General features: G+C 51.5%; 1 protein-coding gene across 1 annotated transcript in view; it reads right to left on the reverse strand.

Annotated features, from left to right (window-relative positions):
* The window catches only part of SYT13 (synaptotagmin 13), a 41,388-nt gene that overhangs the window by 10,004 nt on the left and 16,531 nt on the right, over positions 1-14,853 (reverse strand). Inside the window, exons 2-3 of the mRNA XM_032358830.1 lie at positions 3,092-3,317; positions 272-406 (exon numbers count right to left, since the gene is read on the reverse strand). Of these exons, the coding sequence (XP_032214721.1) occupies positions 272-406; positions 3,092-3,317 (361 nt within the window). The remainder of the gene's footprint in view (positions 1-271; positions 407-3,091; positions 3,318-14,853) is intronic.

A 14,853-nucleotide genomic window follows, 5' to 3' on the forward strand; every position in this document is an offset into this window, starting at 1 on the left:
GCTAGATACAGATGACAAGGAGACCTGAGAGGACTGAGGGGCCCTTGATGGAAGGAGCCCGGCCTCTGAATCACCACTTGGAGTAAAGATGTTTTCTAACCAGGATTCTCCACTTTGGATGTTCTATGGGAGGAGGGGAGAACCCCACACATTTCAGGGTCTGTTGGTTACAGGGTGCTCCCTCTACCACAGGTGCTCCCATCCCTCCCGCCCAACTCCTCCAGGGGAGATGGGCACATGGAAGCCCATGGAAGTCCAATAAAAGTAATACCTTCCAGACGAGTCACGAACAGTTCTGCCTTCTGCCGGTCATAGTCCACACGGTAGTGGAGTTTGGGGGCTTGGTTCCAGCTGGCGGCCTTCTCCGGGTTCCAGGTTTCCATGACACACACATCTTCAACCACACCTGTCAAGAGAGGGAAGGCCGTCACTGCCACCTATGTTAGGGTCCCGTTTTCCAGATCACAGCTTTCCCATCTGCCACGTACACCATGAATGCAAACTGAAAGCTCCATAGCTGGGGAGCCACATCGTGGTGGCCAAACCAGGGTGACCCCGGTGGTCCCAGGATGACGTTTTGAAGGACTGTCACTGCCCAGTGGGCAAGACACAGGCTTTGGTGTCACACCTTGTTGCCCCGTAATAGTTACGTGACCTGGGACTTCTCAGTTTCCTCATCTTTACCATGGGAGTGATCACAGTTCCTCCTTCCTAGAGTTACTTGCACAAAATGAAATGAAGTGGGGAAAGTACTTGGCCCAGGACTCAGCCCCTGGTGAACTTTCGAGAAGGGAAACTGTCAGAGCGTGTGTGGTCCAGGCACCCTGCTTCAGGCAAACCAAGCTCAGGTCTCCAGCTCCGCCTCTCCTGGAGTCTCATCCTTGCTCCGCAGGTATTCACGGACAGAGATCAATGTGAGAGAAATGAGTCAGGAGGAGATGCCAGGGACAAGGTCAGGGGTTGTGGACGTGACTTCAGTGCAGGTGCAATAAATGCTTGTGGAACAAATGAATGACCACAGCTTTATTTCAGACGTTCCTAAACCCACCAAGATTGCTCACTCAGCCTCCTTTGCACTGGAGCCAAACATCTGGAAGACTGCCATCACTCAAACACACTCCAAGAATTAGAGGTTCCAGCAGCTATAGCAGACGCCACTTGAGGCAGATAGGAATTTTAAAAATTTTGAATTTCAGAGCTAATTTAGAGAGTAGCTACTTGAAGGACCATTGAACTTCCTAAATGGCTCACTATGAGGTTCGTGCGAGTGGTGAACAATTCCCCTGATGTCTAAGTCAGGAATAGATTGACCAGGCTGTGAGCAACGCGTAAAGTAAGACCAACACTCACACAGGACCCATGTGGCTTCCGAGGGTCCCACACAGAGGAACACAGCAGGGTCAGGGACAGAAAGGGCCTGCCTGGCACCCAGAGCTCTCTGCTCTCAGACGACCTTAGCCTTCAATTTCAAAACCAAAACAAAGCCAGCATCACTTGGAAATGCGGAATGTATTCAGCTTCTAGAAGCAGGACACTGAGCCCCATGGCGGGTGCTGGGGATCATCGCAGGTGGGAGTAGGACATGTTCAGCATCCCTGAGACAACATCCAATTGATCTGGCATCCCCCTCTGTGGCACACCCATGCCTGTGGTCAATATTTGCTGAAGAATTAATTCCTGGTAGCTTTCTGTAGGGCTGGTGTTTGGCTTCTTGGGGTTGAAAGAAAAAGAGGAATGATGACCAAGAGAAGATGAGCTAATGCTCTGAATTTTTCAAAGTTCCAGACTCTGACACCCTTTCCTGTTCTTCCTGGTGGAAAGCATCCAATCCTGGCTTCATCTGGGCTTTGAGAAATTAGGACTCCGACCATCCACCCTCAAGGCTCCTCATGCATGCTCTTCCCCACCCTCCAAGTGTAAGCTCTTGAGTCCTCAATGGGTCTGTTTTCATCTATTTAAAATGTAGGTCTCTCGGGGCTCCTGGGTGGCTCAGTCGGTTAAGCCTCTGCCTTCGGCTCTGGTCATGATCTCAAGGTCCTGGGATCAAGCCCCACATCAGGCTCTCTGCCCAGCAGGGAGTCTTCTTCTTCTTCTTCCTCTGCCCCCCACTCCGCTCATGCTTTTTTCTCTCTGTCTCAAATAAATAAATTTTTAAAAATCTCTAAAATAAAAATAAAATGTAGGCTGGAGGCTAAAAGTGGAGCAGCTTCGTTCGTGCCACAGGCACTATGTGAATTTGTTCTTGAAGAAATGCCGGACTAATCACTGTGGTCCTGGGTGGGTTTTGGAGGGGGCGCTATCTACTGGCCAGCACGAGATACAGCAGGCCAGAAGATGCATAAAAATCGGGGTCCATGCCAGAACCAGTTCACTGATTCCTCTTCTGCCATCTCTGTCTCCAACCACACAAACGAAATCCCCAAACCACACAACAACCATTCTCCTGGCTGTATTTCTTGCCTCCTTGTGAAAGCCTGCATGCTCCTTTGGTTTGGGGATGGTGTCTGCTTTGCACATCTGCCCCAGTGCCCAGCATAGCACCGTACCCCTGAAGGTGTTACATCTTGAAGTCCACACTGATGAGAAGGAGAAGAGGAAAACATAGTAACAGAGTGCTGTGATTATGTCCTTTGTGCCACTCCCTGGGCTGAGCACTTTACACGCATTATTTTATTTACACTTCACAACAGGCCTATGGGGCAGATGGAAGTGCAGTCCCATTTTATGTATGAGGAAACTGAAGCCCAGAGAGGTTAGCAACATGACCAAGGCCACCCAACGAGTACATGAGAATTGAACCCATGACTTTGAAAGCCTGTGATCTAATCACTAATCAGGACTTCTCTACAGACTTGAAAAGGATTCTCCATTGCCCGGTGGGAAGCTGGAGGCCCTGGAGGGAGGCACTGTAGCAACATATCTGGGGGAGTAAAGCACAGTGGTTCCAAGGCCCCGGGCCCACCTGCTTGCCCAGCGCCAAAAGCTACGGACTGACGCTGGGGCTGGGCTCGGCCCAGCATCTACAGGGATGCCGCTAGACCCGCCCCCCGGAGTGCCACCTGGAGGGGAACCAAGGGCAGGAGACCCCTACCGTTCTGAGGAAGGATGAACAGCTCCTCCGTGACCTGCCTCTTGAGGCGGCTGTCCTTCGGGGCCTGGGGGCTGGCAGGGACAGCGGACTCCTCCGTGGTCCTCAGAGTGTAGTCTGCATAGTTGATGACCTCCGGGGCTGTGACAGCTGGCCTGGGTCCGTAGATGTCTGGGAACTTGAGGAGGGCTCGGGGCTGCACGGGCTCCGTGGACTTTTTAACATTGAACTGCGAACACACATCACTGCTTAGTCCGCGAGAGGACCTCCCACCTGCGTGCCACCCACAGAAAGAAGACGCTATGACCTAATCTGTCACGAGGGGCAGAGAGAGGCCTGTGGTCCCTTTCTGCTCCAAGGCGAGGCACCCCAGAAGTTGAAATGTCACCTCCAAACCCACCAGAACCCATGACATCATGAGCGGTGGCAGGGCGTGGTGAGATTTGGGCCGTGTTCAACCATCCGTCCTTCCCCTGACCCTTGTCCTCTGCTGAGCCCCCAGGGGTTATCCCCCTGGCCACTTGTCTCTGGTCACTTCCCACTCCCTCTTCCACCCAGTGGCTCAGAAGGGCCAGGGGTCCCACCACACTTTGAACAAAATCCAAACTTCTAGCAGTGACCTTCAAGCACTTGCCCCACCCAGCCCCACTCACCTTTCTGATGTCCCAGAATTCTCCCTTTGCACCCCTCCTGGCACTGACCTCCCTGCTTCTCAGATAGGCTGAACTCTTTCTGGGTCTGATTTCCTGGCCCCAACCCATCCCCCAGAAACCACCCACTCCCTACCTGCTATGAATTAAGTCCCTCCACCGTGCCCGTCCCCTCCCTTTCCCCACATCATGCACTTGGCTGGATAGCCTTGAGCTCACCCTATATTGTTGTAGTCATAGGTTGGCCTGTTTGTGGCCAATCCTGTGTGAGCCCCGTAAGCCCAGGGATCATGCATGTCTTGTCTTGCTCCTTCTGTGTCCCCAGTGTCGGCAGTGCCTGCTCACAGGGAGTATGCAATACAAAACTCTGGCTAGGGCTGCTGTGTTTAGTTGCATGGTTTGTGCACTGCACAAAGGAGCCTAGATGAAGGGCAATGGGGGTCAAAATGCAGTCTGTGCACCACTTGCCCAGCTGTGTGCCCTGAGGTGGGAACTTAGTCCCCCTGGAGGAAAGGGCATCTTTTTCTTAACACAAAGGCCCGAGTGCTTGTGAAGCTTGAAGTCTGCAGGGCTGCCTCACACAGACAACTGGAATCTTCTATCCCTCCCTTAGGGACTGAGATATCTTCTACCGGAGGGATTCAGACTTATATATACCAGGCAGCAATATCAGAGATCTGCCCAGTCCCAGGGAAACTCAGGGACTGAGGGCTGGACCTGGATCTCAAAATCTTGGCTGGGTACCCCACAATGTAGCCCTCAAGTTGGGGCAGGTACGGAGCCATGGCAGCATCCCCCAAGAAGCCTCTTGCCCCTCGCACTGGCCCTCCTGTCTCTCCTTGCTCTGTGGCTGCTGGAGAGGCCAGTAAGGGGTCAAGGCTGCACTCTCCAGTGACAGGAGTGACCAGGGACTGGGGCGTGGGGCCTGGGGGGGGCAGTCCTGCTGAGGGTCAGCGCTGACAAGTTCACACACGCTATTTCAAAGCATGTGTTCACAGTGTTTGCACACTCTGCATTCCACTACCCTGGGACAAATCCTGGACATTCTGCCTTCACTGACACTCTGTCCTGGACCATTCTCAAGGGAGGCTAGACCTTGGGGACAAGGGATTCATAACTGTCTGTATAACAGATGAGGAGAGCACCAGGGCTCCCAGGGGCCAGAGACAGGAGCTGGTGTCTCCTCGCCACCGTGCGGGTCATGGTGGTCCTTTCTCTCCCAACTCCCTAAGGGACTTAGAGGGGAAAAAACACTTTATTCCTTTCTCGGAAACACTGCCCAGTGGACCACAGTACGACCAAACGAGGGTTACCACGATCCCGATCTCTGACTGTGCCTGCCACCGTCGGGCTCGAAAAGCATTTCTGACCTCAGTGGAACGAAGCTGCCCACGAGCAGACAGTGGGGGTGGTGGCAGGATTATACCTAGCCCAGCCTGGCCACAGAGCCCTCTGTCACTGTGGCCCCGGATCCCCTCCCTGCCTTCAAGTCTTTGCCAGGCCCAACACTCACCCATCAGAAACGTGTGTCACCGTTACACGTCGTGACGAGTCCCCCACAGAGACACCCGTATGATCTGCAAAATCGGGTCCCCCTTATACCCTCACCCCACTGACCGTGTCACTGGGCATCAAGGGGCCTGGCTCCTGGTGCTGACCCGACCTCCAGAGCCGAGCAGCTCTTGGCAGGTCATTTCACCTCTCTGAGGTGTCCCCTCAAAGGACAGGTGCTACTCCTACATTCTGACCTCCGAGGATGTAGGAGACACAGCTCTTTATTAGCAGGTACAGGTGATCTGGGGAGCTGGTCACTCACTGGAGAGTAAATAACAGGTGTATTTCGCCTTTGGAGACAGCAGTTCCAGAAGTGGGGGTGGCAGGCAGTCTGTGTAGGTGGCGGTGAAGGGGTGGGAGCTGAGGGTGCACGCACAGGGCAAGCAGGGGTCTGGGAGGCCAGGGAGGGCATTAGGGAGGAGCCAGGGCGTGAGCTAGACTTGAAGGAGGGGCGGATTGGAGGGTGGCGAGTGGGGAAGGGACGGGGTGGGGGGGTCTGCCCTCCTGACTGGGGCAACAACTGAAGTCCCCACATCTTTTTATCCTCCACAAAGTGGCGCCCACCTCCAACATTTCATCCAAGTCTGAGTTATCCTTATTATACTATCGTACAGCAAGGAAAAGGGCTTGAGGAAGTTCAAGGTCATAGCATTGACAAGTGGTATATAGTTCAGCCTCCAGATATTTTGACACCAAATTTGCGTCACTTCCACTGCCCTGCAGCTGCTTCTCTTAAAAAAAAAAAAAAAAAGTCCATGTCTGTCTTGGATGCTGGATGCTGAGCAGCGACAGCCTCTGCTGCTCCCTCCCATTCCTCAGCACAAAGGCGCTCGGCTTCCCACTGGCCGCTGGGCACCCAGCCCCTTCTTGGAGCCACCCTGTCGTCACTTGTTGGGTCCAGAACTAAGGTTGTTTGGCTGGTTTGGGGGATACTTTTGTAGTTTCATATTTGATTTCATCCCAGTTCAATCGCTTCAGAAGAGGGTTATGTTGATGGATTTCCAGCTGGATCAGATTTGGCTTGTTCTGCATTTTTCATGGGAAAATAATCATTGGGCTCAATTCTGAGTGAGGTTCGCTCTGCATTGCCTCAAGTCTCTGCAAGGCCTGGGTCGGCCTTCCTCCCTACTCACCGGGTCTTCATTTGTGTGCCCCTGACGTGCTCAGGAGCCTGTGATAAGAGCTTAAAATGTAGCCCCAGGGCACATAGTTGGGGTTTTCTTGGGTGTCCACCAATATCCATCCTCTCCATGCTGCCTTTCCTCCAGATCACCAGGTTTTCTGAGTCCCACCACAGGCCCAGCAGTGGGGTGGCGGTGGGTGGGGACCTGTTTAGCCTAATCCTATCAGGTCTTGGGTGCTGTTCCCGCCACAGGAGTTGGTGCCTGTCCTGGAAAGCCATCCCAGACAGAATGGAAGGACTTGCATTTCACAATGGTAGAAGAGATCCTCTCCCCAGCCGGACAGGAAGACTGTGGCCCTGTCTGGCGACTACAAGATGAGCCAGTCTTGGGACAAAGTTGACATGGTGGACAGCAGGGTGAAGAGAAAAAAGGAAACTCTCAAAAAAAAAAAAAAAAAGAAAGAAACTCTCTCTGGGGACAGTGTCCTCAAGCCACTGAACCAGCCAAGCCTGGTGTCCCACCTCTGCACCGGTGGTCACACAAGCAATATTGTTCTTGTTTATTCGAGTTGGGATCGGGGTCTTTGGGATTTGCAGCCAGGAGCCTCCAGAACTGAGGCACATTGCCTTGTTCTTGAACATCCCAGGGCACCACTGCCTCTGGTAAGATGCCATTCACACTTCTTGAATGTCTCGGCATCCAGTTGATGTAAGATCCCGTGTGGCGAGGGCTCCCCAAAGAGGAGAGTGATCAATGGGCCTTCACTGGGCTGAGAGCAGAGTCTGATGGCTGCTACATGACTCTCTGCAAGTAGGAAAAGCAGCGGCTGATTGCCTCTCCTGTCCTCTCGTCCAACCTTATTTACTGCCTTTCAAAAGCCTGGTTCCGCCTCATCTTTCAAGGACATCTATGTTTCCTCTTTTAACAGCTGGAACTTCAGTGCCCGAGAAGCAGAAAAGAGGTTTGGGAGTGAGGGAGGGGGGTGAGTGGGGGGCAAGCTAGAATGGCCGGGAGGAGGGAGGCTTCCCGGGTAGGGGGAGCAGACCCCCAGAGAAGGGCCCATGTTAAAGCCTAACCCTGCAAGGCATGAGGGACAGGATTTGGAAGTGCAGATCCTCCCCACACTGTCCCTTGAACTCAGGGTGGAAATATGGGCACCAACTGAATCAGGGAGTGTTTCCAGGGACACAGACATTCAACAATGAGGGAAATGCCCACCTGTGCTGGCATGACCGGTACAGAGCCAGGAGGCCCCTCTGATGGGTCTCTGCACATTGTCCTGGCCTCGCCTGTCTCCGGGGCCTCGGGCGGGCCCCTTGCTCCTGCCTGGCGTGGACTCTGAGCTCATGTCCATGCTCATGTCCATCCCACTCCCCTCTTGCCACCTGTCGTGGGCCTCTCAGTGGCAGCTGAGGAGCGTGAGACACCCAGGGGCACTCTGGACCCACCCAAGGACAACCCTGATTTGCCAACACTTAACACTCCACGGGGTAGGAGGCCAGGGTTGGGCAGGGGGGCTTGACTGTAGGGAGCTGGAAGCCAGACCTGAGTTTTTCCCCTCTCCACCTGCCTACCCCTCCCAAAAGTATCTCCAGTCACCTCTGGGAAGATGCCACCTCCGACAATCACCCCGATGCCAGGGGGTGGCCCGGCTCGTGACGCCCCCTGTGTGTGGCCCCCTCCCCCTCCCTCCTGTGTCCCTTCATACTTCCTGCTGAAGACCCGGACGGAGGCCTCCAGGCAGGCTCAGCTCTCCCTCATCCAGGCTAAGACAGATGGTGAGGGGAGGGAGGGGTGAGCCTTCATTTAATGAACAAATATTTATTGAGCCCTGCTACAGGCCAGGTCCTATGCTAAGTGTCAGGAACACAGAAGTGAACAAGACAGATGCTGTCCTTCCCTTATGGGGCCCGCGTGGGAAAAAGAGAAATTAATTATGCAGCTAATGATCTGTAAACAAACGCTTAACCTTACCAGAGACGTCAGGCGACCCCTTTTGCGACATGATTAATTTTTTTCACCTCACAGCTGTTTATTACATTGGGCTTTTGAGCTAGGGCGTCTGTCTTCAAGCATCGCAGCACCCAGAAAGGTATGGGTGGGCGAAGCAGACTCCGAGTGGGAAAGGGGACAGATGGCTTCTTCCCTTTCACTTGAATTTAAAAAAGGAGAGGACAGAGGGGACAGAGTCGGACACAGGGCATTTGGAGCATGTCAAACACAGGCCACTGTGGCTAGGGTCTGCAGCCAAGCAGAGCAAAGCGCCCCCCCTCCAGCGGTGCTAGAGGAAGGAACCTGCCAGCTTCCGTCCCTCTGGCCCCTGATGCTGGTAATGACGCACACTGACATGGAACCCAGAGTTGGAAATGGAGCCTGGGGGTCAGGTGCTCAAGCTTTGGAACAAGACAGCGCGGCTGGAGCCCACATTCTGCCAATTACTTGCTATATGATCCTGGGTCTGATTCATGAACCTCTCTGTGTCCCCAGTTTCTTCATTTGTAAAATGGGATTGCTGACACCACCACACCAATTTCCTGGGGTTGGATGAAGAATTAACTAAGCGAACCGGGCTAAAGCTTTCAGCACAGAGACGAGCATTACAACCCCTCAACAAATGTTAGAAATACCTGTTTGACCTTGAGGTCTAGACTAGTGCATTGTGAAGTAGGGCTCATGCATTGGGGTCTGGCCATGAACTCTTTTGTGATGAGAAGAGTAGATGTTAAAATGAAACAAAACAGGTTCTTCTCCCCCCAGATGGTGTGAGAAGGTCCGGTGTAGACCAAGCTGTGGTCCGACAGGCAGGTGGCCTGACAGGGGCCTCCCGGGCCCCTCACCTCCAAGTGTGGGCTGGACCTCTTAACTTGCTTCTGGTGAAGAGAGTATGGGATGAGATACCACAAGGGAGATGAGCTTGCAAGAGAATTAGATTTCATCTGGTCTGCTCCCTCTGACAAGCAGGCTATGATGTTGAGAGCTGCCCGGGGAGCCTGGGGTGCCCTGGCTGGCAACAGGGGCAGAGCAGCCCATGAGGAATGGAATCCCGCCAACAATTCGGAAGTAGATCCTGCCCCAGTCAGACCTTGAGATAACCGCAGCTCTGGACGACCCGACTATGTCAGGACCAGATTTCTGACCCTCAGGCACTGCGACCTGGTGTTATTTTAAGCCACTAATTTGCTGGATGATTTGTTAGGCGGCACTAGATAACTAATACATCGGTTTGGGAAGAATTTTCCAAGAAGGCATAAAAAATAGAGCAACTACCACACACCCACTAGAATGGCTAAAATGAAACAGAGTAATAACACCAAGGATGGACAAGGATGGGAGACAATGGGAACGTTCACACATTGCTCAGAAGGGAGAACAGGAAAACTCTTTGGACGACTGGGAGTTTCAGACACAGTAAACTCCTATCTGCCCTGTGGCCCAAGAAATGTTCTCCTGCGTATTCATTCAAGGGCAATAAAAATATATGTTTACACAAAGACTTAGCCATGAATACTGGTAGTAACTTTACTTGTCCTGGCCCCACACTGACATCAGCCCACGTGTCCATCAACACGAAAATGGATAAGTAAATTGTAGCCTGTTTTCATGATAGAATACTCTTCAAAAATAAAAAGAAATGAATTCTGTGTACACTCAACAACAGAGAAAAATCACCAAAATGTGCTGAAGGAAAGAAGGCACCATACGTAAGAATACATACCACATCATTCAATTTCTATCACTAGTGCTTAACTCAGGAGACACTTGGCAATGTCTGGAGACATTTTTGCTTGTTATAACAGGCAGGTGGAGGCTGTTCCTGGATGGAAGCCAGGAATGCCGCTAGCCATATTCCCATGCCCAGGACAGATCTCTAAGAGGAAGACTTAGCCAACCCAAAATGTCAGTAGTGCTGATTGAGAAACACTGATTTACATGAAGTTTTAAAACAGGTAAAACTAATCCGTGGTGATAGAAATCAGAAGAGTGGGTGCTTCTGGGAGAAACCAGTGGTAAGGGGCATGTCAGAGGTGTGGTGATAGCCTACAGGATAAATATTTGTCAAAACGGATGAAGCCATACACTTATAATATGTACGTTTTCACTGCATGTGAACTGTACCCCACTAATAATTTAGACAGAGGTGAACACACACAGACACATACCTTGACCCAACCTGCTGCATTAGGCTTTCTGAGATAGGCATAAGAATCTGAATGTTCAGGGGGTGCCTGGGTGGCTCAGTCAGTTAAGCATCTGCCTTCAGCTCAGGTCATAATCCCAAGGTCCTGGGATGGAGCCCCACATTGGGCTCCCTCTCCCTCTGCCTGCCACTCCCCCTGCTTATACTCTCTTTCAGTCAGAAAAATGAATAAATTCTTTGAACAAAAGAATCTGAGAGTTCAGCAATTGTCCCAAGTGATTCCTGCATGCAGCCCACTCAGAACTGTCTGTGGACTTAGATTTAGGACCCTCTGGTCTCTGGATCAGCATTTCTCAAACTTTCCCTCCAAAACAGCGCCAGAGGGAGAGAAAGGTAACACATACTCTAGAGATGGGGAAGTCTTCTGGAGCAATTGGGAAACTTTCTTGAAATCTCCGGTGCTATCATTAAAATTCATGTGAGCCTTTGTATTTGGCACCATGGGGCCGTTTTAGGACAGAAATGTTCTAAATGATCACCAAGAAGGAAAATTTGCTCTTGTGTATTTTGTGACTTGAGAAATTTCCCAGGATGCTGGTTCTGCCTCCAGTACACTCACACACGTGCATACTCTCACACATGCTCACACTCACACACACACACGCACTCTCTCCCCTAAAGGAGAAGTAGGATTCTCTCCCTAATGTCTGGACAACGGGAAGTAAGTCCATTAGGTCGAGCTAAGAGTTCACAGAACTCTTCATTTTGCCGTTGGGGAAGGACGCACTCCTGGAGGCTGTGTCTGGGAGTGGGAAGTCCTTCCAGCCATATAGATAACACCACTAGAGAGAATTTGGGGTGCAGCCATAGGGGCTCTTGACCAGCCCAAAGCCTTGATCCCCCCTGCCCATTCCCTCTAGAGAACATCCTGGCACACACCCACAACCGTTGAAGCTTCACAGTCAATAGGCTGATTGTTAATCTCCTTGTATTGGTCAGGCGAGCCCTACTGCTGTGTAACAAAGAGCCCCCACATCTAAATGGCTGAGCACAACGAAAGCTGATTTCTTACGGTCTTAAAGGGTCTACTGGCTCTTTCCTAAACTCAAGAGTCCCAGCCTCTTTCATCTTGCGGCTCTGCCCTGTGTCCTGCACTGTTTGGATAGGAGCTCACCGCATCTCCACAATGACCCAATCAGGATCAGGACTCCTGATCCCAATCAGGACTCCTAGGAGCAATCCCATTCACCAGATAGTAAGTGGTCGGGCCTCCATGCAAACCCAGGCCGACTCACTCCAGAGCCTGACACTGCACCACTCGGCTCTGCTTCGGCCACTTTCTTCATCTCCTCTCATCTCCAGTCATATTTTGCCCAAGCTCACTGGTGTTTCCTGCCACAGAGATTGATGCCTGGGCCACTGGGTGGCCGGACCATCCCAACTCTGCCCCTTTAGGCAGAGGAACAGGGCTGGAAGCACTGCTTCCCGCACTTGGATGTGCACAATTCCCACCTGCAGAAGAGAGAAATCCGATTTTTCTGAAACCCCCAGGCCCAGGGGTTTGATTCAGAGAGGGTAGGTAGTGCCTGGGAACTTACATGTCTGTGAAGCTCCCCAGCATGACTGTAATGGGGGGTGGTCCCTGTGGCCCACATGGGAACACCCTGATTTCGTAAAGGTCCCAGAAATCAAGGCGGCATAGGTATAGAAATGCCCTCTTGTGCAGTTAGCCGTTCCTGGGCACAACCTCCCTGTCTCTCAGCAAGTCCCCTCGGCTCCCTGATGACTTGTCCGGTAGATCTCCCACCCCAGGGGATTGCTGGTACCAAATTTCTAGGTCTTAGAGGCTTATGGGCAAATCCACAGGGTCAGGCCCCAAGGAAGGGTGTATTCTGGGAGGAGGGGCACACTTCCAGCTGCAAGGTTGAAATTCACTTTGAAGGAGCAGCTTGTCTTCAGGTCCAGGCACCACACAGGGTTTCCATGGCAACTCAGCCACCGCTCCATCTTTCAATATCCCTCCCAACACCTCCTCCTTTGTTTATTGCAAGTCTGTGTGTCCCCAATCCCTTTCCAACTCCCACTCCCTTGGGACTCACCTGCTACTTTCTTTCCCCTTCTTTGTTATTTTAAAATCTAAAAAGGCTAGTTTGTAGTTCACCGGGGACACTCCCTGACCCCTGGCTGGTACCTAATGCAATAGAAGGGGAGCTGCAACAGACAAGGGGGTTTGTCGGTGAATCAGCCTTGTTGAGAGTTGGGTTATTGTGCCTCTCCACTGGGCAAGAATGACACCCAAGTGAAAACGGCAGCCAGCCCAGTGTCAACCCTCTCTCTGCTGGTCGCCATTCATCCAATCATTTGTTCAACATCTATGAAATCTCTAGAGGCTGATCAGCTGCAGGAACAACACTGTCCAGTCACTTCCTTATAGACAGAGCATCGCCAGGGAAATAGAAAGCAAGAAGTCACTGGATGCAAAACAGGCAACCTCACGGACAGATGGGAATGGGGTTGGGGTTGGGGGCAGGGAAGGAGAAGTGGTGTCCACTTAGAATGTGAGGGTCAGGAAAAGGCTTTAAAGTATTAAGCTAAAATTGGTGGGCAAAATCCCTCTCTAGCATTAAGCACGTGTTGGATACAGGTATAAATGGTTTCCTTGGAGGGTTCCATTTAAACCTCACAGCCTCCTGAAGGAGGTGTTATTTATTAACCCCACTTTGCAGAGGAGGACACTGAGGCACAGAAGATGACCGTCTGAAGTCCCACAGTTATCTGGATGCAGAACTGGTATTCGAACCCAGCACGTGGCCATGGAGCCTACAGGCTTTATAGCTTGATCGTGACCTTCCCTTCCTGGGTCAAACCAAGGAACCAAAGATAAAATGGGGCTCAGGGAGTTCGAATCATGTCCAAGATCCTACAATTAATGTATGACTGCTCTGGACTTGGAAGCCAAGTCCCCCGAAAGCCCCAAAGCCAGGCTGCTGACCACAACACACCACAACATGGCTCCCTGCGGGGGCTGTCTCTGGATACCACCCATAAACAGGTGGAAACAGAGACTCCCGTGGGTTGCTGCTAATTGGCTGGCAGGGGCCGCATCATTAGACTGATAACCCCACCCCCGCCTTCCCACCCTGTCATCTGGGATTTTTTTAATGAAGTGTCTGGATCTTTGGGCAGCCGCTTTGTTACCGCTCTCAGTCTTGAATACAGGCTTAACGTTCTTTGTGCCCAAAATGTGTCTCGTTTGCAACAGGAGCCAGGACAATGGCAAGACTATGTTGTAAGCTCATCAGCATCTGTCATAAGTGTTGTCTCAAAGCCAGGATGTTTGAAAGGTCAGAGGAAACCCCTCAGGCCAGTAGCCTGGGCCTCAAACTCAGTCTTGACACCCCATCCAGCCTATCCTTATCCTCCATGTCCAGCTGCCATAGCAGGGCTGTGGCTAGTGGGGCCAATGGGATGGACTCCGAGCACAGTCTCGGCCAGCCTTTAACCATCAGCGCTTGCCCCCAACACCCACTGTATTGGTTTCCCCAGGGCCTTCAGAATCTTTCTGTGAAACCACGTCCATGGATAGAAGGAAAATCTCAGTCCTGAACCATCAAAAATTTCCGTAGCATAAGAACACAGGTGTTTACCATTGGTCAACTGTCCGTTTGAATGCTTAAGATACTGTTTTTTTTCAGTTTCTTATCTCTGGGTGCCTCGTCTCTAATGTTCGAACATCATTTTGGCATGGGAGACTGAGAAATCTCATTAGAGGCTAGTTGCCTTGACTTTGAATTCAGGATCTTCTTTCAGGTCAGCTATAGGATTTTTCTGATTCTATGATGCTTGACAATTGATGAAACTATTGACAAAGGAAACAGTGTTTAACCTTGTCGTTAAGCTGATACACTACGAATGGGAGCGAAGGTCCTGAAATTTGATATTTTTTTCCCCCACTTACAAAATCAGAGCACATTCAAGGTTATTCTCATAATACCTCCTTCACACATTTGCATTCTGATAAGCTTTTCTGAGCGAGAGAGAAAGGAAGTAAAATCTGTAAAAGCCTTGCGCGTGTATGTCATCCATCACACGTGACACTGTGCAGAACACACGTGCAGAGCACAACTAAGAGAAGACATCCATCCACTTCTGGCCAGACACTTGGAAAGCACCTCATTTTCCAACCCGGTGGTTTAAAAAACAGCCAAGCTATAAAGCGTGGCTTCAGAACAGGACAGTGGCTGTTTCACCAGATCCTTCTTACATTTTGGTTTGAAGCCCAAACCCTCCAGTTTCTCG

This window comes from Mustela erminea, chromosome 9 (genome assembly GCF_009829155.1).
Source record: "Mustela erminea isolate mMusErm1 chromosome 9, mMusErm1.Pri, whole genome shotgun sequence".
NCBI lineage: Eukaryota > Metazoa > Chordata > Mammalia > Carnivora > Mustelidae > Mustela > Mustela erminea.